The sequence below is a fragment of the Channa argus genome, chromosome 18, assembly GCF_033026475.1.
Source record: "Channa argus isolate prfri chromosome 18, Channa argus male v1.0, whole genome shotgun sequence".
Classification (NCBI taxonomy): Eukaryota; Metazoa; Chordata; class Actinopteri; order Anabantiformes; family Channidae; genus Channa; species Channa argus.
Genome location: NC_090214.1, coordinates 2,171,566 through 2,193,934, shown reverse-complemented (window position 1 = coordinate 2,193,934; position 22,369 = coordinate 2,171,566). Strand labels below are relative to the sequence as shown.

The 22,369-nt window shown below is 39.9% G+C and overlaps 3 protein-coding genes across 5 annotated transcripts; all 3 read left to right on the top strand.

Moving 5' to 3' along the window:
• The first annotated feature begins 711 nt into the window (after positions 1-711).
• marchf5l (membrane-associated ring finger (C3HC4) 5, like) lies at positions 712-5,975 on the top strand. Its single transcript, XM_067484683.1, has 7 exons — positions 712-848; positions 1,442-1,529; positions 2,655-2,857; positions 3,221-3,351; positions 3,446-3,617; positions 3,850-4,016; positions 4,284-5,975. The coding sequence occupies exons 2-7, from the start codon at positions 1,501-1,503 to the stop codon at positions 4,443-4,445; spliced, it is 864 nt and encodes a 287-aa protein (XP_067340784.1). The 5' UTR covers positions 712-848; positions 1,442-1,500; the 3' UTR covers positions 4,446-5,975.
• A 1,022-nt stretch (positions 5,976-6,997) lies between these two features.
• Positions 6,998-13,202, top strand: kctd9b (potassium channel tetramerization domain containing 9b). Of its 3 annotated transcripts, none has more exons than XR_010911620.1 (12): positions 6,998-7,163; positions 7,339-7,460; positions 7,558-7,601; positions 7,929-8,061; positions 8,606-8,664; positions 8,772-8,900; positions 8,978-9,045; positions 9,165-9,260; positions 9,599-9,748; positions 10,279-10,392; positions 10,469-10,602; positions 11,859-13,202. XR_010911620.1 is itself a non-coding variant. In XM_067484680.1 (12 exons), the coding sequence occupies exons 1-12, from the start codon at positions 7,116-7,118 to the stop codon at positions 11,973-11,975; spliced, it is 1,206 nt and encodes a 401-aa protein (XP_067340781.1). In that variant the 5' UTR covers positions 6,999-7,115; the 3' UTR covers positions 11,976-13,202. The 3 variants fall into 3 exon arrangements, 2 of the variants coding, with proteins under 2 accessions (XP_067340781.1, XP_067340782.1); XM_067484680.1 differs by having other exon boundaries at positions 6,999-7,163; positions 10,279-10,384; XM_067484681.1 differs by having other exon boundaries at positions 7,000-7,163; positions 7,968-8,061; positions 10,279-10,384.
• A 3,170-nt stretch (positions 13,203-16,372) lies between these two features.
• Positions 16,373-21,633, top strand: LOC137103675 (fibroblast growth factor receptor 1-A-like). The gene is made up of 4 exons (XM_067484223.1): positions 16,373-16,591; positions 19,843-19,980; positions 20,451-20,641; positions 21,057-21,633. Exons 2-4 carry the CDS (start codon positions 19,869-19,871, stop codon positions 21,237-21,239), a joined length of 486 nt encoding a protein of 161 aa, XP_067340324.1. The 5' UTR covers positions 16,373-16,591; positions 19,843-19,868; the 3' UTR covers positions 21,240-21,633.
• Positions 21,634-22,369: the final 736 nt, after the last annotated feature.

The window sequence follows — 22,369 nt, the reverse complement described above, 5'->3', positions numbered from 1 at the left end:
GCAGTAGCAAAACCTTTGTCAGTCATGACCACGAATGCAACAGCGTATAATTTGTATTATCTTTAAAAAGAAATTACTATTAAAACATTTTTTCGAAAACGTGAAAGTTATCTATCGTAGTTTCTCTGAGTATTATGAATAATAAGACTTCCTGTCACTAAAATGGCAGTAGCTAAAATGCTTTTAAGCATATACTCTGCTGTTCAAAGTTATAAATCAGTAATAAAAAGTTTCAATCATCAAGTCTGCAGGCACAAATGTAATAAGTTATTAGTAAAGAATATTCAGCACCAAGCCCGCAGCTGACAATTACTCTCAAAACACATATTTCATGTCATTGCATTGTGGAAAATACACAAGTGTTGCAGTTCAGCATACAAAACAGACATTATTCTGGTTAACACACACACATAGTTTCTTTTTACACTCTGATTTGTATGTGTATTAACATTTATACTGTGTATTTTGAATTTCATACTTCATGATAGTAAAAGTGCACAAATTATTTTCCACTACATGGGCCCTTTCTTATTTACTAAGGTCTTTTGACACTGTGCTGATTTTTATAACGGGCTTGTTGTTGAATATCACATTTCCCACGCTTCGCACACTATTTGAATGCAGCGGGCACTGTCAAAAGCCACCGACCAATCAGAAAACTGTCAAAAGCCGCTAACCAATCACAAAGCTCTTTTAAGCCGCCGACCAATCACAAAAGCTGCTATAGCAAAACCAGACGCGTCTCTGGTTCCCCAGCAGGCTATGAGCTAAAGATAGCGTAAAGGGGTTGAACAACACTGCTTAAATAGTGCAAATCTAATAAAATGGAAGTTCTGTTTGTGGAACAGGTAGGTGCTTATTTTACATTTCTACGACAATACTGTTTTCTAAGTTGACAAGGATTCAGGGCTGGTATATTATTGGATAACGTAGCTTTGTTTGCGTCTTGTAGCTAGCGTTAGCTCAATATTGAAGTTCACTAGCTAACTCCGCTTCGCCTCCTTCTGAGGTTAGTTCAGGTGATGTGAGTTTAAAGTGGGTTTGTGTTGCTGATAGACTAGGATGCAAACAGTGACTTTAGTTCTATATGGAGCAAGAATCATTTCACTTTTGTTTTCAATTAATGGAAAACACTGGTGGCAAGTAACTAACTATTTTCACTATGACCTTTGGGGCAGTTTTGTTGTACCTGTTCTTTATTTTTTTACCCAAACTTGGCAAGTTCGAAAACAGCCCTACAAGACGGGGACTTTTAGTTACTTTCGTCATCACCAAAGATGGTGACGTGTGTGTGTGTGTGTCATGTTTACAGCTTGTCAGCCAAATGGTCAAACAATCAATGCATCCGGGTTTAAGTTCAGTTCTTGAATAAATGTATATAATTACATTCTACAAATATAAATATTTTATCCAGCTTTTGCATTTGTGAATTATTTCACAGGTTGTTCCCCTTAGAGTTCATGAAAACATCTAAGAGGGCAAAGCGTGTCAAGTACGGTCATGGCTCTTGCTGAGGAGCAGCCTGAGAAGTAAGTGTGTGTGTGTGAGAAGTGTAAGTGAGAAGTGTTGTTCATAGCAAAGAGAACATTCTAGTGCTGAAGTAAAGGAAACCAAGGGGTCTCTATTACATATAAAACCCCTCTCTCTGTCCCAGTGATTCTTGTTGTTCTGTGGAATAAAGGCAATACAAAGTTTTTTTAAAAAGTATGTATATAAACTGATCAAAATGACTAAATTATGCCACTTAACATTTTAGGGGGGAAATAATTTCTTTATTTATACACGTTTGTCTCATTAAAACGCAAGGTCTCATTTTCAACTCTTGTTTTTACACTGAAAAAAACATTACAACCAATACAAGGTCATAAATATTCAATATAAATATTCATGAACATTCTACCATATCAAAGAGTAAATATAATATAATATAAATATATAACAGAAAATATGAAACCTTAGCACATAAATGATTAGAAACAGGAGCAAGAAATTAGGATTTGCTCACCATTTGATCCTATTGGTGGCTTTTGCATGAGGTCTGACATGTTTGCAAAGTCATTTTTCTGGTAATTTATGTTTAAAGAAACACTACAGACAAAAGTCTCCGAACTTTAATTGTATGGTACAGTACCACCAGAGATAAAGCCCCTGACAGGTTAACACTGCAGCTCTACATTGATTGCACACTGTAAACACTAAAAATGAAATGACGGTGATTGATTTTTCTGCTAAAAGCTCACTACACTGAACGCTACAGTTTTTAGTGTGCGGAATTCTCAGCTGCTGCACTGATATTCTTTTTAAGGCCTAACATTAAAACCGAATTCATACGTTACAACATGTTGACAGTAATAAAAAGAACAAAATGTAATAATTTGGTTATGTTCTCAGTGGAAAAACATGCTTGGAAACACGTGTTGCTTGGATTCACTGACCTGAATGTTAAGTGATAAGGATAAGACACATTTGTGTTTTGAGGGCTCAACATGTGATTTAGTGTTGTGAGGACTTGTATGTACTGTAAGGACGTGATGATTTAGTGTTTAAAGGCAAACAAATTGAATTTATGGGGTGAAATAATCGGACTTTAGCAGCAGCTCACTCCAACTACAGTATTAAGTATTGGTAACACTGATCGTGTGTGTGCTGTCCAGACACTGCTGGGTGTGTTTTGCCACTGAGAAAGATGACCACAGTGCAGAGTGGGTGAGTCCCTGCAGGTGTAAAGGCTGCACTAAATGGATCCACCAATCGTGTCTGCAGCGCTGGCTCGATGAGAAGCAGAAAGGAAACAGCGGAGGAGCAGTCAGCTGTCCACAATGTGGCACTGAGTACCACATTATCTTCCCCAAGATGGGTATGTGAAACTTTTTAAGTGAACATGTGGAGATTAAAGGTATCGAGGTTACTTTTGTAGTCCTGTTGAGTATGACTCTTTACTATTTTTGGCTTTACTGTTTACATACATTCAGAATGTTAACAAGTCTGGATTGCATTTACTGGTACAAGTGTACATGATAAAGTGTATTATGGGTGTAATATACCTTGAATGAAGATTTTTAATATGTGTCTTGGCCTCTTGCCATTTGAGCTGTAATTAAACATGCAAATCAAGGCTATTTATAAATCCCAGTTTCAGAAATTACAAATTTGCCTCCTTTGTCCTTAGCTTCATGAAGAAAAAGTAAATAGGACTGTGTGGATTCTTCTCTTTCCTTAGGTCCGTTGGTGTACTTCCTGCAGCAGGTAGACAAAGCTCTGTCACGGGCCAGTCCCTTCGCTGCTGTCGGGGTGGTGATTGGAACCATGTACTGGTCAGCTGTCACATACGGAGCTGTGACTGTCATGCAGGTCCACAGAGACAACTTCATATTTCAAAGAAAGCATGTAGAACCGTAGCGTTGTATCCTGTCAGATCGTCACCTCCTCACATGTTTATACGCAGGTTGTGGGACATAAGAAGGGGTTGTATGTGATGGAGCGAGCTGACCCCTTGTTCCTATTGATGGGTCTGCCCACCATCCCTGTAGTGTTGGTCCTGGGGAAGATGATCCGCTGGGAGGATTACATCGTGAGGCTGTGGCAGAGATACTCCTACAAACACAGTCTTCGCCCGGGTAAATAGGCGCACACACAGATTATGCATCTTCTGTTGTACTTTGTTTGGTTTGCTCACTTTTTTCACCATCATTTTCATGGGTGTGTTCAGTATAAACATGTCAAATATCATCAAAATTGAAAACAAACAAACAAAAAAACTTGTTGTAACAGTGTTTATTTATTATTGTGCAAACTAGTTTATGAGGAAATTAAAAACAAGTCATAACCAAGCAGCCTGTTTTACTCCAGGTACCCATCGTCATATACCCCGTGTCCCCATTGATGGACACAGCGCAGGAGATCACCTCTCTGTATCCAGGACTCTGTGTGGAGCTCTCATCTTTCCCTCCATCGCCAATCTGATGGGAAGGTTGCTGTTTCAACGGGTGCCCTCAAATCTGCAGCGCACGATACTGGTGAATACAACTAATGAAGTATACTGTATACTTGGCCTTTGAAACATGGCGTACATTTCTTGATGAAGATTGTATTTTCATTGTAAATATAAATATGATTGAAACCTGTGACACACTCATTCAAAGTGGGTTTATTGCACCAAACTGCACCACTCCATCCTGTGTAAACTGGACACTACCAGCATGGGGGTGGTGCTGTGATTTTTCTAACAGTGGTAATCACCACAGCCTGCCTGACACTGTTCTGTCTTCTTCGTTTTCCCACAGGGTGGCATTGCATTTGTGCTAATCAAAGGGGTGTTGAAGGTGTATTTCAAACAGCAGCAGTACCTCATGCAGGCCAACAGACAAATCCTTAACTACCCAGAGAGAAATGGAGACCGACACAGTGAAGGTGGAGACGACACGGAGGACAGTGGAAATTACTAGTTTTTGTAACTTAGACAGAGGCCAGACAAAAAGTCACAAAGGATGACGCACAATGTGTAGATTTTACTATAAAACTCCAAAGAAAGGTGAGTCCTGCTGTAGATGTGAAGTGTTAGGTCTGGTAATGTCTGTTATGTGTGGCCAGAACATTATCAATGATACAATTCCAACCAACAAACCTATCACTTTGTAATTTCAGAGAAGAGTTCCACATCTCTAAGTGGCCCAAACCTAGACTGTGTAAAGAGTCACTGATATTATAAAATTATTATTATTTTTTTTTAAATTCTCAGTCACAAAGATCTGTGAAGATGTTTATTAAAAAAATATAACCTTTAAATGTCATGTCCAAATAAAGAAATATAAATCTTCCCCTTAAGTAAACATGTTACAGTTAACTTTTTGCAATCATCTCATTTTGTTTCTTTTGAATGTCTTGCAATTAAGACGCCCCATCTACTAACTGGAGCAAGGAATTAGAGAAACGGGATTTCAGAGTAAATTTTTTCTTTTTTTTTTCCTCAGGGTTTTTACATGCGAGCGTGTCGATGCACATGGAAACAAAATCTAACGACGTGCTCTCTATTAGCGAAGGTCTAAATAAGTTTCCACCTTCACTTTTAAACCGAATTCTAATTGGCTAATTCTCCTGTACATATAGATGGCTTCCTTTTCATGTGCCTTAACTGAAGCATTTTGCTGTAACAAAACGTTTTCCAAAAAGCAAAGCAGCTATTCTCACTGGATTCATTTTGAACATCACCTTAACCCTGGCACAATATGTAAGAGACAAAGCATTCAGCATTTCTAAAAGTCTTCCTAGACAGAATAAACGTAATGTAAAACTTGCTCCACCGCTACTACAGTTGTAAATCCAGCTTGAATGGGGCTAAAGTAGAGGACTGGACTCTAATATAAAGATCCTATCACAGTCGGCCTGCAACAGTGTACATCCTGACATCTGGCACCATTTTAATCATGCTTGGACGTTCAGCAGAGTACTTCCTGTTTAATAAGAGGGCAGTGCTGCTATTTGCAGTCAGTTGACTTGCAGTACTTTATGAGCTTGTCTCCCTGTTATTTGACCAGAGTAAATGATTTACATTGCCATACACACCTGGCAGTGCTGCCATATCTTTGTTTTAACAAATGATCCGAATCAAAATTGTTTGCAGGCTAAAGTATAGAGTATAATATTACAGCCAGTAAACTTGACTCAAACCAGTTAAAGTATATTGTTGTTTTACTGCACTTAATAATGTGGCTATTGCACAAATGTTTATGTATTTCATTTTGCAGCACAATAGAAGAAGAGTTGCTCATCCTCAGGGTATCAACATGTGCTCAATTTATATCCAGACGAGAGTCATGAGAGATTTAAAGAGATGATGTGTTAAAGTTGTTCTTTAAAAATAAAGTTTTATTACAAAAAAAAAATTCAGCTTATAATGATCCTGAAAATAAAGCCAAACGAAGCAAATGTTACATTCATTTGTAATCAGGGTTAAAAAAATAAAAACTATTAATTTATGTCGTGACAATTTGTTTAATAAATCTCATTATAAAACAAAGTTGTCTGTTTTATTATGTCATCACAATCTGATCACATATTGAGGAAACTAACACTTTAAGCTCATTGTGTGTTTCTCAGTGATAACTCAGTGTAAACTGTACTTGTACAGTACATGTGCTCATATACTGTACAACTGTGAAGACCTTGTACTTTGAGTATTACTTTATGCTTTTACTCCATTACATTTTGGAGGCAAACATAGTTTATATTTCGTAACATATATCTGAGAATTTGTACTAATTATTTGTTATTAATTTTGAAATTATTACAACTTAGAATTGTTCTTTTAACTTCTTATATCAATCTTAAATAAATAAAATGCAGTTATAATCAGATAATTATTCTAAAGTACACAATTCATAATGACAACATACAGATTTTAATGTTTCTGTGAATGCACCTTTCCACGTCAGTACTTCTATCGTGAGTGTCAGTACATTGGCACTGTTTGTTAATTAGGGGCAATTTCGAATTTATTGCTAGAACTTTCTATATAGAAATAAGGCAAATGAGGAAACTGAATAAAACCAAAATGACAGTTGTGATCTTTTTTTCTATATCATGTTACATATAGCTTTATACAGCGGTCATTCTGCAGACACGCTTAACTTAATGTGGTGAGATGTGGTGAAACCATCACTGGAAGGAGTGCAGAGATGTTTCCTATTAAAAGGGTTTTGAGTGAGGCTCGCCCAAGTGACCAATCAGAGTAGAGCAACAACTTCCTGCTTCACTGCAATGTTTATTGGCTTCTTATTTATTATATCTTTATAACTAAAACTACCTAAAGGGTTCAAAAGCGAACCAGAGCAGGAATTTATTCTTAGTCTCACGTTCCATAATGTACGTTTAACAGCTAAATAAAAACGACTATAACGAGTTATTTGCAGATTTGTCACAGACTAAAACGTCCCGCCCACTGTGTTTACTGATTGGCTGTCGCGTGTCACGTAAAGAGCTGATTGGTTGATTCTGCTGCACTGGGCGTTTGAGTGGAGTCAGGAAAGAGGAAGGGGAAAGAAGTGCTTGTTGCACGAAAAATGATGTATCGCGGAAAAACTCTCGCCATTTGATAGTTTAGTTGAGAGTATTCTGCCATGAGAAGAGTCACGCTGTTTGTTAACGGAACCTCCACAAACGGGAAGGTAAGCTGTGGAATACAAAACAAAGCAAATAGGTGTGTCGGAGAGCCGTTATAGACTTTGTTCATGCGCAACAAAATGGCTAATTGACCACACGTTAGCCGCTGTCGCCAGTCATCTTGTGTAATACGCGGGACCGTAGGCCGAGTAGACGTGTGTAATTGTTGTTATCACACAGGTGGTGGCCGTGTACGGTTCTCTGGAGGATTTACTGTCCGTGGCCAGTTCAAAACTGGGAATAAGAGCCTCTAGTGTTTATAACGGGAACGGCGGCCTCATAGACGACATAGCGTTAATCAGGTGAGACCCAGCTAACGCTGGAGCAGGTAAACAGCAGCATCCTGTGTGAGATGTGCACTTTATTAAATAATGTGTGTGTGTGTGTGCGCGCTTGTAGAGACGATGATGTGCTGTACATATCAGAGGGAGATTCATTTGAAGGTAGGAAGAATATTTGGTCTTTTTTTAAAGCGAGATTTCACCAGTTTTCAACATGCTTCCTCTTGCTCTAGTTTGAGGAAAATACACATGTACATAATTGGTATTAAGCGTTTCGCTTTTCCTACCGTATATTAAAATATCTCTGTGCCTCTAGCTAAAAAAAAAAACTGATCGTCACATGGCTTCATGGCAAGTACCAGCGCTTTGTAAGGTGGTGATGTCACTTTTCACTTCTCCTTTGCCTTCGAGCAAATGAAAACATCAGTTATTGCAGGTGTAACTTCACTCAGGAGCCAAAGCCTTTTCATCGCATTTGTTGTTCTTAAGATAGAAAGCGAGTTACCTACATTAACAAGCTGTGTGTAGATCCTCAGGAGGACTTCAGAGGCCCTGCAAAGGTTCAGACACACACCGACTGGCTGACACTCAACGTCGGTGGACGCTGCTTCACCACTACGAGGTAATTAAAACTGCCATGTTCCTGTTCAATACTATAGAACATGGTTGGCTCTTTGAACTGTAGGGTTTTGAAATAAAGCCTCTTCCTTAGTCTCTAGGACAAAGAGCCATCATTAATGGAGTGTTGCACATTCTCAGATTTAATAAAAACTAAGAAATGACAGCAGTAATAATAATAACATAGTCTCCCCCATTTAAAGAGACACAATAATGTTATATAAACCAAAGTAACCACGTTTTGCACTTATTTGCTTACTTCATCCCCATTGCATAAGATTTCTGCTTAAAGTCTGAGATTCTAAGACATTTCCTGTTGCTGGGGATTTTCACGTTTTCTCACATATAATAAATTGCCACTTATCTGACAGTGGCATCTGACAAACCTTTGAATTCTCCCCTGTCCAGCTGCATCAGCGTTGAGCATGTCGTTCTTCCTTTGCAGAGTCACAGAGAGAATGACATAAATTTCATATTGAGTTACGTTTAAAAAATAATCCAGCCTCAGTGCGAATGCTCAACTCTGCTGTGCTTGTGTATGTCCTCAGGAGCACGCTGGTCAGTAAAGAGCCTGAGAGCATGTTGGCCCACATGTTCAGAGAAAAAGGTTATTATTTCAATGGATCCAATTAGTAGAAATAAATTATCATTTTATTTGACATTTTTATATACTGTCATATTGTGTCTCACACTTTCTTTGTGTGTTGGATTCAGCTGTTTGGGGCAACAAGCAGGATTCTCAGGGGGCGTACCTGATCGATCGCAGTCCAGACTACTTTGAACCCATTCTGAATTATCTAAGACACGGACAGCTCATCATCAATGAAGGCATCAATCCTCTGGGTATATCTGACACTCTCACACATGCACCACAAGCCCTAGATTGCACAGTTTACTAATCTCTATTCATTCCGCTGTAGGTGTGCTGGAAGAAGCTCGATTCTTTGGCATTGAACAACTTGCTGAACAGTTGGAGACCCTCATAAAGGTGTGTGTGTGTGTGTGTGTGTGTGTGTGTGTGTGTGTGTGTGTGTGTGTGTGTGTGTAAATAATGAGTGTACATTCAGTGCCAGTGCTTTGACTTCCACTTTTGTCTCTCCCTTCCAGTCCTCTCAGCCTCCGGGTGACCATTCACCTCTCACCCGCAAGGAGTTTATTAGATTCCTGTTGGCCACAACCACCAAGTCAGAGCTGCGATGTCAGGTAGACAGAAGTAAACACGCTTACATCCTTGCATTAAAAGATACAAATCCTTTAAAAAAAATAAAGTTTAACATAAAAATAAGCTCAAACTGAATTAAACCTATTACTTGCAGGACATGAATAAATGCTACCAAATAAAAGTTATTAAAATGCGACAACAAACAGAAATCTTGATATAGATAACTGAGGGTCTTCCGAAATCTGTGATGCAAAGAAACTAAATAGTCTTGTTTCCCTAAGTAAAAGCTCTTAATGCTAAAATCTATACCGGATAAAGAATCTCAAAATGGAACCTATGCACAGTCCCTGAAACACTTTGTGTGTTTGTCTTCTGTCAGGGTCTGAACTTTGCAGGTGCAGACCTGTCTCGTCTAGATCTGCGTTACATCAACTTTAAGATGGCCAACCTGAGGGAGGCCAACCTGACCCACACCAACCTTAGTGGGGCAAACTTGGAGAGGGCGGACCTCTCCATGGCATGTCTCGATGTGAGTTGTGTGACAAACAGGACATTCACCGGAATTTAATCCCAGATGTGAACAATTTAACATCAGAGAGCGTGGAGACCTTGTTAGTGTGAAGGACAGTAAAGCTTGTCCTCTTGCAACATAAAACTTACATGGAGTAACGTGCACCAGTTTACGCACTAAAAGTAAAGTGAGTGAATGTGTTTTACAGTATTTATCACAGAACCGTAGACAAATTGCAGTAAAGAGGAAAAATAAGATACAAAAATTTGCAGAGACCACGTTTTACCACGTTTTGAGTAGTTTCAGTAATGGAGCATTTAGGCTTCCTAACACTTATCCTACATTGTAAATTAACAGTTCATACAGAAAGTGTAAATATTTCATCAACATTAACGTAAAGAGATTAAAAATAGCTGAACTGAATATTAATTATCTGTAGTATCAGTTTGAAACAACCTCAACAACAAATTTGGTTTGATGGCGTTTTAACTTACTGTGGCTTGAACTTTTCCCATATTTCTGATGTTTGTGGTGTGTGTCCACTCTAGGGAGCCAATCTGCAGGGTGTGAAGATGCTGTGCACAAATGCTGAAGGAGCTTCACTGAGAGGCTGTAATTTTGAAGATCCTGCTGGAATCAAAGCCAGTCTGGAGGGTGAAGCAGTCAGTCACACAGGTTCTTCACATAAACCCACGTCTAAGTTAAGTTCATATTTAACTTGCGTGTCTCTGTTGTCAGGTGCCAACCTGAAGGGTGTAGACATGGAGGGGAGTCAGATGACTGGGATCAATCTGAGGGTCGCCACACTGAAAAACGCCAAACTGAAAAACTGCAATCTGAGAGGAGCTACACTGGCTGGGACGGACCTAGAGGTGAGCACACACACAATACATACTCAACTTTCAAAAGCTAAAATTGTAACCTGAGGGTAAATGGCGGCTTACATGGGGCTTTTGTCCAAAGCGCTTTACAGTGCTGCTTCTCATACACCCATTCTTGGTGTCTTGCCCAAGGACACTTTGACATGTAGCCGGTACCACTGTGGTCCGTGGACGAATACCTTACCAACTGGGCCCCAGCCTGCAGGTCTTAAAAAACCATCAATTCAGTTAAAGGGCTTCACTTTGATGGACAGTATACAGTAACTTCAGCCATATCAGGGCTTACAGTGTGTTCTTTCTTAATCTCTAGACTTGTTTTGGTCTTGAAATGTCTTGCTGCTGTGTGATGTCTTAAGGCCGTAGTAGCACAGTGACTGGGTTATTCCGTCGAGGCAGCATAGAATTAACAAAGTGAAAAAGGCTTAAATTGACTAACTGGCTTAAATTCACTACTCCAACAACCTAAACTACACAAATTGTGGCTTTAATGCTCTCAGTAATGCTTATGGACCGATCTTAAGATGGAATGTGGAAGTAAAAGCCCGACATTCAGAAGTTGTGCTGTTTGCTCAAGCTGTTGACCTAATGGCAACGTTATATTTTCATGAAGTAGCGACTTTGTTCAAGCTGCAGGAGACCAGGAGGCAGGGGTTTGAGTCGCTGTGTGATCCCAAAAGCGACAGGAAATAAGACCTGCATGGTTAAGTAGTTAAAGAGCGTTTTACATTCTCTCTCAGTGAAACCGCTCAGGCTTTGTAAAACTACATCTCAAAATGGCGTTTTGTTTGCTTAATGATATAAGGCAGGGTCTCACCCGTCACCGTCAGGTCTTTAATCTGTCAACACTTGGCATGTCAGTGATCAGTCTATAATTAATTACCAATCGCTAATAATTGAATTGGTTAAAGTAGGGCCGTCAATCTTTTAAAAATAATTTAGTCCATCAATTTTAATCACATACAGATGTAGTTAATCAGCATTAATTTCAATGTAAAGCACTGGTTAAGGTTTACAATGACTTGAAGAAATCAGTCACTGTCACCATCTGGTTTAGCTTTAGCTAAGTAGCTGTTGGTTAGTGCTTTATTGTGTCACGTGCAAATAAACCTCTCAGTTCAGAAAAGTGGAAAATAAGTAGGTGAGACTTTGAGGTTTTCATTGTGTCTTGCACTATTTCCTAAGAGCTTCTGTAAACCTCCAAGATCCAGGTCTGTCATACATTCACTTGTATGTATTTTTCCTTTTAGAACTGTGACTTATCGGGATGTGATCTCCAGGAGGCTAATCTGAGAGGCTCCAATGTGAAGGGAGCCATCTTTGAGGAGATGCTGACTCCACTTCACATGTCTCAGAGTGTTCGGTAAAACACCAGTCTTCCATACACAGCCCTTCAAATCGCAGCATAATCGCAGAGAAAGAAAAGTCCACATTTTACGTTGGTATGTCCTGATGCCGATACCAATATCGGCCATCGGGCCTGTTCCTGCCTTTGTGTACTGCAGGTAGGTGGAGGTGGAACAAAATCTGTGGTTTAGAGCTGTTTTAAGGTGACAGCAGAAGTAGATCCAAATACAATCTCTGGCACGAGCAACAACGAGGGTTTTATAAAGTAACTAGAATGTTTCCTGTAGTTTGCTTTGTTTTCAAAAGTTATTTTCCCTTCATATTCCTGTGCAGACTCTACCGTCCATGTCGTTCGTGCCACGTGCTGCCGCGTTTATTCAATTATTGGTTTTGGCAGAAAAGTGCGTGAGAATGGAAATTTGCTTTACTGCCATTGATCGTTTAGGATTTTACTGTCCAGCAACTCGTACTAGAAGCAAAACTGTTTATTACTTGTATCAGTACTTGGTAATAGCATGTACTCAAGTGTAAGTAATTGTACTTGTAAAAGTGATATATCAGGACTTTCCTAATTTTACGAAATGCAATGGGAATTGAAAGTTCTAAGATATTCACTTAAACTTACATTTTCTTCATCAGAATCATTTCAGCGATTAAAACCACAAGCAGAGAAGAAGCTGTTAGGTTGCAGGACGGTTTTTCAACCAGGAATTATTCGGAAAATTGTGCTTTTTTTTTTTTCTCAGAGTATGAATGTAACAGTTTGTGAAGCTAGTACAGTATATTGTCTACTGTCTAATCACGTTGTGTCTTTGACGGAGCTCCGCTTTCATCAATTACCTCTGATAAAGAACAAAAGGTTTATTAAAAACTAACTGTAATAAAATCTCTTAAGCTGAATAAAACATGTTAAATGTATGTTACAAAAATGTTAGAAATGTTGATAAGGGAAAAGTATTTTTGGTGTCGGGAAATCCTGCTGATCAAACAGCTGTTCAGAGCCACATGATGGTTGGTTATTACAGTGCTAATATGAAATGTATATTTTAGCAAATTTGAAAGCCAACTGAATGGTGGTGAATGTATCATGACCTATATTTCTTTAATTCAGCAGCTGCAGAAGTTATTGGTGTCAAATGTGAAACCACAGAGGTGCTAAACTTGAACTGTCTCAGTCGTCTCTGCTGTGCTGTGGTTATTTTATGGCCATAAATGTTATCCACAAATAATAAATGTTTTTCATAGAACGTCGTGTCCTTTTGCATGTTTTGAAGTTTACCAGGACACATGGCAACGAATTACAAAGTTCGTTGACATGTATTTTCATCTTATAAGAGTCTTATATTATATGGTCAATCCCATAACTATTATTATACAGATATGGATAAAGTCTGTGTTTTGATTTAATAATCTGTTGACTCAAGGGTCAAAAGAGATTTATTTTTTTCTTGAATTTGTTTTATTACTTTTGTCAATTTCAAATTATTTCAGAGAAAATGTTAGTTGTCGTCTTTTTTATGGATGGGTACCAACAATATCTATTAAAAAGTCATTATATACTGACTCTGAGCTGTAATTGCTGTAGTTATTGTCTAACATTTGGATATAAACAGTACAGATGATAACGTCCCCAGCAGAGGACACTGTTGTCCTAATGTGTGTTGTGGGTTCGGTTGAGACATTTGTGATGTTGTCCCTTCATGGGTAGAAGTACAATATACTTTACACATGGCAATAGTGCTCATATCGCAGAATTATTACATTTCGGAATATTGTATAATTTATTAGAATTATATTATTAGAATTGTTTAGGTGTTTATCACATTAATATTTCATGGTGGGGCCAATTTAAAATATATACTGCAGAGTAGTTTGCGACTTTCTCCACTTTGCTCATAACTGTGATCCTGCAATAATACATATCAATTTAGGAGTTATTCATTCCAATGATTGAAGTGATTATTACCAGGTGTGGGATAAATATAGTAGGTTAAAAAAGTTATATTTTCCTCTGAAAGTTAATGTAGTAAAATTATCATAAAATGGGAGTAGATACAAGGAAAGTAGAAGTATCTTGAATATTCACTGAAGTACAGTACTTAAGTAAATGTGCTTGGCTATATTCCAGTACTGGCCACTGTTGTACATGCCCATTGAGACTAATTTGTAATAATACAAATTAAGTTTACATATCCTCGCTCGCCGGGCAGCACTGTGGGGGTCACTGCCACCTCACCACTTGAAGGTCGCTGCTTCAAATCTACCTGGCGACTCAGGCGTTTCTGTGTGGAGTTTGCATGTTACTGTAGCTCCGTGGCTGCGTTGGTCCCCCCCCCCCCCCCCCCCGGGAGTCCGGTCCAGTCCAGTCCAAAGACGTCCATGTTGGGTTAATTGGTGACTCTAAAGTGCCCGTACGACCCGTCCAGGGTGGACCCTGCCTCTCACCTAATGACAGCTGGGGTCGGCTCCCAGCCCCCTGTGACCCTGAACAGGAGAAGCGGTTACAGATAATGATGGATGGATGAATCCTCTCTAGCCGACGTAATAAAACACTAGTTACTGCCCCATTTCACAGATTCAAGGAACACGTCACCCAAAGCTGCAGCTTGACTCACTTGTGTTTTTATCAGGATTTGGTCAATTGAGCTCAGCGGCACTGATGAAAACTGAAAACGATGTTTCAGTAGATATTCATTCATTGTCTGCACCTGGGATTTGTTGACGTGGAGAAGTACAGAATGTGAGCAGACGTATCCCGCAGGTAACAGCATTTTCTTCTCTTTGTGCCGATAGAAAACAGGGGACCTCAGGCCAAACCTCCAGATCCGGGCTCTAATGAGGCCTGACCAGAACCCAGTTTGAATTTGTACAGACCCTCCCAGCTTCTTTTATTTCATTTCTTGTTTGCACTAAACTGCAGATGGTTGTGTTTACAGCTTAGATTGATGGTTTATTCATCTCCGTTGAGTGTAAACACAGGAACATATAAACAGGTTGCACCCCCTGAAATAATCACTTGGAATAAACAGTTAATCTGAGCGCTGGATTGCAAGAACAAGATTTGTTCCGTCTGCTTTGCCATAAGTCTTGTCTTTCATGCAACCACGGCAGCACATTGTGATGCTGTGTTGACATGTGGAAATGAGACTGGGGGGTGGAACAGCTTGATTGGTGGTTTGTGGTGGGGAGACAACAGCAGCGGGCAACTGCTCCAATCGTGGCCTGGTACACATGTAAACAACGGTTTCAAAATATGTTGGGAATTTCGAACCTTATTAAAGCTGCAGTGATGACATGCAGTCAAAGTTAGATTGTCCTCATTGCTCCTCACTGATTAGATGTTTATCTCTTCACTGGAAACCAAAGTGACATTTGAGTCACATGTATACGAACTTGCCTAAAATGTATTCAAGTCGTAAGAACATGCTTTTAAAGTACATTAGTACCAGCTCTTCACTGAGAAAGTGATTTCCAGATAATTTAAACACTAGTGGACTCGGTGCTGCTGAGATCAAAGGTTTGTTCGACATGTGACCCATAAATGAAGTTTCTGCAGAAATCTCAAATGTTCAAATGTTCGGTTTAATTATTGGACAGATTCAAGGCTGTTTACAAATGTTTGAAATGAGTTATTAACTCGTTTCACATTTGTGCTGTAACCTCCAACAGCGACTTAAAGGTGAAAGGTTTTAACTTTGCACCATATGCTCAGATTTAGCGCCTTCTTGTTTTGCAGCTTGTGAACATGCATGTTTCTTTCTCCACACGTTCCTGTGCAACGTATGACCAAATAATTCCACTATAGCATCATTAGATCAAATGACCTTGTTCCAAAACTCATTGGATTTGTTAACTTGCTCCTAAACAAATGCCAAGCGTCTGGAAGCACGTAACGACTTCCAGCGGGCTTTTTTTCTCAAACAATCCAAACCTGTGCCGACTGTGATGTGGACTTTTATTTCAGGTCCCCTGCTGTTTGGATTTTTCTTCAGCTTTTGAGGAAGTTTTCTAGGACTTTTCGGTCATTGTTCTACGAAGCATCTTAACGTGTCCATGTTTCTTCAATCTCTGGATTATTATCTCTAAACTCTGAAATATTTAGATCCCTCTCCAGCCTTCTGTGGTTTTACTCATTTCAATGTGACGTCTTCTGAAAGCTGTTGTTTGGGGGTTTTTTGCTCTCAGCAAACACTTGAAACAGGGGAACTGTACAAACCTGATGCAGCTCATCAAACATTACGTGTGGACAGTCTTTTTAAAAGTTATGTTGCTGGTTTCACTCTTCTTTATTTTGCCATTTCAGCACAAGGGGATGCAAACTTTTTCATTCACCTGTATCTAATCTGACACTTTAGCCTTGCTCTTCCTTTTTTTGACTATTTCAACTTTTCCATGTTTCTTTTCATACACGTGATGAAATGTTTTCTGTGTATTTGTCAGGTGCACCAGCACTGAGCAGCGGTTCAGTGCACAGTGAGGTTTATGCTCCTTACTGACCATCTGACCCTAAAAAATAAGTGTAACTATGTGCTGGGACAGAGAGGATTTACTGGAAACCAAAAACAGGATCCTCCATTAGCTTAAGAAGAAGGAAACGAGGCTACAAGATCTTCAAAGACACTTAACAGAATATTTGGTGAGCAGTTACTTGGAATTTTAAAGCTGATGGATCACCCAAATTATGGGGAAATATATTTCTCACTTATCTCGCTTTACTCCTCTGCTTGTACCTTACTGCGCCGAGAAATATAATATATTTCCAACAGAGTGACGCAGACACTGTTCCTGGAAACTGATGCTGCATGATGTTTTTAGACCGATTAAGGGTTTTTTACTGTTTTTCTGCGTTTCCTTTTTTTCCTTTTAAGTGATAAGATTAGATGATAAGCATCTGGAAGTAGAATTTGATAGTTGTGGTATGTGACTTTAAGAAATAAACATTGTTTGACTTTGCCAAAGTTTTACAAGCTGGAGTTGAAGTCGTTGGCTATTACACTACATGCAGATAGATTTGAATCTTGTCCGCACAGAAAACTCTAATTGACAGCTGGTGCTCACTGAACATTTGTGTTCTTTGTATTGATCCATGGCGTTAAAGTTTTTTATTACACTCACTGGCCACTTTATTAGGTACACCTGTACAGTTCGATCCAGTACAGTCGCTCTGCCCTGCGTTCTATTTTTACAGAACACCACTTTTTAATTTAGTGCCAAATCCCAATCAAACTGCAGCACATTTTAAAACCCCTGCATTTGAGTGTAAGGAGCAAGAAACACGTGTGAAACTGGTGCCACTTTGGCTCCATTGTAAAGGAAAGTATCTGACATTCTGGTTTCAAAAGGCGTACGTCAGCCGACGGCTCATTGATCTGTATCAGAGCGTAGGTACAGGAAATGTCTCTGGGCACTATATTTGTTGGACACTGTGTGTGTGCGTTCATCTAACAGGAACAAAATAAAGGTTATCTTTTTTCCTAGTTAATCATTATGATTCAGGTTTGTTACAGGAGCTGCTGAGACAGTGGTGGGGAGTGAAACACACACTGAATGCAAAACAGATTACAGTCTGCAAAGTTTAGTTTATTTTCCTATGTGGGTGTGTAATGGTACTGGGGACTGAGAATCGTCAGGGAGGTGGAAGAAAGTCAAGGACAGACATCTAAAGACAGAGGGAAAGTAAAAAAAAAGAGATACCGAGAGGGTTGATTCACTTAGTGGGAGACTTGTTCTGTGTCCTTGTCAAATACTGCAAACACTGCAAAAACATTTTGTCTGAATCCTCTTCATTAAGAAAATTATTTCATAAAGTTACTAGTAATTAACTGACCACCAAGTGTTTCCACCACGCTGTGTTACTGCTGAACGTTCTGGAAGGTGAAAGGTCGCCTTCAGGACCATAATTATTAGCAGACTAGAACTAATAAAAATAATTATAATTGGGACTGGCACCAGGGCCATGGTGGCTGGGTGGGGCGTCACCTGGTGGGGTGGGATTCAAACCTGCTGCCTTCTACATACCAGCCACTGAGCCAGCAGCCTGGATTAAACTAATAATGTGCAGATGGAGCATGAAAGATTTCAGTTGTTGATTATAAGTCTTCTTTATAAGTGTTTTCAGGAGGCATGATTCACATCAGCAGATCTTGTCAATGACAAACATAAAATGTTTGGTTTCTGTGAGTCAGCGTGACTCTGATCTGGTTTCACTGATTGAACTCCATGTTTGCTGGAACCTGGAAGCTGCTGGAAGCTCACACACTTTTCCACCCTGCACTGTGAAAGTCAGTACTTTATAATATGGAAGTTATGAAGATGTGATCACATAAATGCAGGTCATTTTAAAGCCTCTTTCATGCCACTGTATGATAATAACTTCTGTCAGTTTCTCTATATCTGCAAGTTACAAATAGCTGGTGAGTTCAAAGAGCTACAGGAATCTTCCGGCAGTTTCCACCTTCTTGTCTGAATCTTGAACCTGCAACCACTGATGATACTTATAAAGAAATATTCAATATTTTAATAACACATTGAGCTTTATTTTGGAATTTTGCTTTTTGGGTGGGTGTTTTAAAGCTGTGTGATTTATGTGTGTGTGTGGGTAGAGCTAATATTAAGTGCCAGGTCCTGGCTTGGTGGAAACACAAACCAGAACTGAGCCTCTACAAATTTTGTTTTCACGTCATTGAGCTTGTGGAACATGTTAAAAGGAAATTCGTTCTCTGCAGACCCCCTGAGGGGAGCAGTGGGGGTGGGAGCCCCAGGGAGCCAACACCGAGTGTCTGACACCTGGTGTGTTGGCTGGGATTTTTAAACCTGCAGACTTCTGCATCCCAGCCTGACGCTGGTCTGACGGAGCCACCGGTGTTGAAAAATGTCCAGCGTGCTGAGGTCACATTAGCTTGTAGGAGATTCACACTGCCACCATCTCTCACCTTGCTAGAAGCCCTGATCTATTTCTCAGGATGTTTCTGACTTACTGCTTTCTCGTGTTGAGGGATGAATGAATGGAATATCTTTGGGATTTTTACTATTTTCAAGAGGTGACCTTGGACTCTGTGATGGACATTACAGCCTCATATTGAACTGAGTAAATAATCAGAGGGGGGGTCGTTTCACACCTTGATGTCGACGTGACGAATGCACCAAATGGGTTCAGCCTGCGTTGGCTTAAGGCAACGTGAATGTGTGGTTTACTGCCACACTGTTGTTTTTGACACTTGAAAGACAATTAATAGTCACAGGTGAACTAAATATGGGGGGTGGGGGGATTTTCTCTATTCTTCACAGTCAGGTTTCCTTCCAAATCTAGTTCAAATGGGAAGTAATTCACTTTACCTTTCACAACTCTTATGTGAGTATGGAGTGTTGAACAGTTGGTGGTGACCCAAGATGTTCTTTCCTTTTTTTGGAAATAAAGTCTTTGTTTAGTTTAATAGCCATCAAATGCTTGAGCTTTTGGAGAAGAGCTGCAGCTAATGGTCATTATCAGTGCTGATTGCTGTGGGGACCATGTCTCAGATTATTTGATCAGTAATTTAGTCTTTAAAGTAGCAGAAAATAGGAAACATGTCCATCAGAAGCCAGTTTGCTGTCTTCAAATAGCTAATTCTGTGAAAAGTGATATTAAGTGTTTTCAATGTATATTTAAATGATTTGCGCTGTGGCTTCCCCTGAAGGGACAAGCTGAGAGCTGCTGATCTTTTTGAATCAAAGTATCACCAGATTATACCAGTGATGAATGTTCAAGTGAGAGAATGAGCCTTATCTTCCTCCACCAGCTCTGGAAAAACAACCTTGTTTCTGTTATTGGACACAAAAAAAAGCTGAAATCTGAGCATCTTCTCTTATTGTGGTTGGTCTAATTGTGTCTGTTTTCTGTGTTTGCAGGCTGAAAGTGGACGTGTTAGGACACTATGTCTTCCCCCTGCTGCTTCCAGCTGCTTCTGCTGTCCTGCGTCCTGCTGGTTCTGCTGGTCCAGTTTCCTCAGGCTCAGTCCAGACCAGCCACAGAGGACAGAGACACAGGTAACACACTGCACAGATGTTGGACTGTTTACTACTTGCAAACACACTTGCTGCTGCTGTGTGACGAACTAAAAGTGTTTAATTAACTTCACAAAGAAGATCCAGCATTTTATCACATGAACAAGCATCCCATCATTTTAGCAGAACTCTGGGTCACTCTGGCCCGAGTCTTGGCTCTCAGGGTGCTGGTTTGTCTGTATATCCTGTCCAGACAGGGTCAGGGTCTGTGGTTAATCAGAGCTGCAGCAACTTAAGAAACTTCTTTCAGTGCTTTCATTCACACTCCTTCCTCTGTGTTCACATGCATGTCTCTTTCATCTGTGTGTGTGTGTGTGTGTGTTTGTAATCTTTGCTTCATCTTTTGGTTCGTTTGTAGGTAGAAAAACGTGTGTTCGTGAGGACAAAAAGTCTTTATTCCAATGTCCACGTGTGAATCTGCCCGTTTCTAACATGTTACCTCTCTGCTGCAGAGCGTTCTCCTCACAGACCGATCCTGCAGGCCGGTCTGCCGGCGAACCAAACTGCAGTTGTTGGTAGTGATGTGGAGTTTGTGTGTCGAGTGTTCAGTGACCCGCAGCCTCACATCCAGTGGCTCAAACACATCATCGTCAACGGCAGCAGACAGGCGCCAGACGGACACCCGTACGTCCGCGTTCTCAAGGTGCATGTTCCCCTGCTGTTCCCGAATTTCAACTAGTGTTTGTAGAAGTGTTTGCTAAACGAAAGGAAGCTGTGCACTGTGACAATGAGGAGTTTTCCACCTTCTTTATGTCCATTGTTGAACTCATGATGGAAAAATAACCATTACCACAGCAGAAGTGGAAAGATCATCAAACCTGGCACCTACTGCATGTTCCCCACAGTGCAGCTCTGACAGGGTGAAGCAGAGATCATAACGTGAAACATTTCCACACACACTTCAGCTTAAATATAAACCAACACAGTCCTAGTGGCTGTTAAAACGAGTCTCATATACTCATCTCCTGAACCCTCTCTACCATCCTCAGGTACAAACATGATTATTTATTCCAGTCACGTTTCATTTTTATTTCATGCCACGTGTGACTCTCTCTCAGACTGCAGGTGTGAACACAACCGATAAAGAAATGCAGGTTCTGACTCTGAGCAACGTGAACCTGGACGATGCTGGAGAGTACACCTGTCTCGCAGGCAACACAATCGGAATCTCACACCACTCTGCGTCAGTTGAGGAACCTGCTTGGCTGAATCTTGAACCTGCAACCATTGATGATACTTAAAAAGAAATATAAAATAAAAAAAACACATGGAGCTTTATTTTGGACTCTTGTTTTTGGGTAGGTGTTTTAAAGCTGTGTGTGTGTGTGTGTGTGTGTGTGTGTGTGTGAGAGAGAGAGACAGGCATGTGGCTTCCTGAGCTCAGTGAAGGAAACATTTTCTTTGGGCCAAATTCAGCTGCCCATGTAAACTCCACATTCCACAGTTTGTGGTGTGTCCGTCTCAGACTCTCTCTTTCTTTCTTTTATGGTGGGAGGAGGTTGCGTGTGTGTGTGTTTCCCAAGAAACTGACTTTTGAACAGCTGAACAAGACTGATGTTGAGTTTTGCACAATTTCTGCTTACTGAGGCAAGATTTTAAAAAAGAAGAGTTTCATTGTCTCATCTTTCCTTCATCCAGGTGTATTCAAACATTATTCACATTATCTTTGTAAAAATGTTTTTAAAATTATATGACAATAAAAAAAACATCATTAAAAAAAACATTTATCACATGTTTTCATGAGCACGGCCCTGTTTTCTTAGTTTTTCTCTCAGCACGATGATGGAAACTCCCTTAACATCATTGTAAGACCTGGTGAGGAACAGTGAATGTAACCTGGAAGTTTTTCACTCGTTCTTTAGAACAAATATATGACTGTGGAAAACTGGACTCCACTTCACTTTCAGCGAGAAGCATCTCCAAACCTCACCTCTTCCAACAGAGATACCTTTTGTGTTCGGATGATTCATTTCCGTAACACGTGCTCCGTCCTCTTGATGTTTTCCCTTTTCCTTGTCCGTCCCACGGGGACATATTAGCATGTGCAGTAAATCCCACAGTACACCATTAGTCTCAACAGCTGTACTCTGAATCAAAACCACACGTCAGCTCTGCAGAAAATACAGACGAACCTTTATTTGGAAAGTACTGTAACAAAGTACATTTACTCTGGATGTTTCTGAAGCAGCCTGTGCTTGAGAACAGATTTGAGGCACTTGACATTGTACTTTTTCTCTTTTGACATTATACATACCTCATTTAATACTTGTGCATTTCCCCTGCACACTACACACCACACAAAGTTGCTTCAATAGTGATACTTTTACATTTACTTGAGAATAACCTTGTGTAATTAGTAGAAGAGGTGAGT

Excerpts from the sequence above, each read along its gene's own strand:
- marchf5l (XM_067484683.1), top strand. The coding sequence starts at position 1,501 with ATGGCTCTTGCTGAGGAGCAGCCTGAGAA. Across the intron at positions 1,530-2,654 it reads GCTGAGGAGCAGCCTGAGAA|ACACTGCTGGGTGTGTTTTG; the intron begins GTAAGTGTGTGT and ends TGTGCTGTCCAG. Across the intron at positions 4,017-4,283 it reads ATCTGCAGCGCACGATACTG|GGTGGCATTGCATTTGTGCT; the intron begins GTGAATACAACT and ends GTTTTCCCACAG.
- kctd9b (XM_067484680.1), top strand. The coding sequence starts at position 7,116 with ATGAGAAGAGTCACGCTGTTTGTTAACGGAACCTCCACAAACGGGAAG. Across the intron at positions 7,461-7,557 it reads GACGACATAGCGTTAATCAG|AGACGATGATGTGCTGTACA; the intron begins GTGAGACCCAGC and ends GCGCGCTTGTAG. Across the intron at positions 9,046-9,164 it reads AGTTGGAGACCCTCATAAAG|TCCTCTCAGCCTCCGGGTGA; the intron begins GTGTGTGTGTGT and ends TCTCCCTTCCAG.
- LOC137103675 (XM_067484223.1), top strand. The coding sequence starts at position 19,869 with ATGTCTTCCCCCTGCTGCTTCCAGCTGCTTCTGCTGTCCTGCGTCCTG. Across the intron at positions 19,981-20,450 it reads CACAGAGGACAGAGACACAG|AGCGTTCTCCTCACAGACCG; the intron begins GTAACACACTGC and ends TCTCTGCTGCAG. Across the intron at positions 20,642-21,056 it reads CGTACGTCCGCGTTCTCAAG|ACTGCAGGTGTGAACACAAC; the intron begins GTGCATGTTCCC and ends ACTCTCTCTCAG.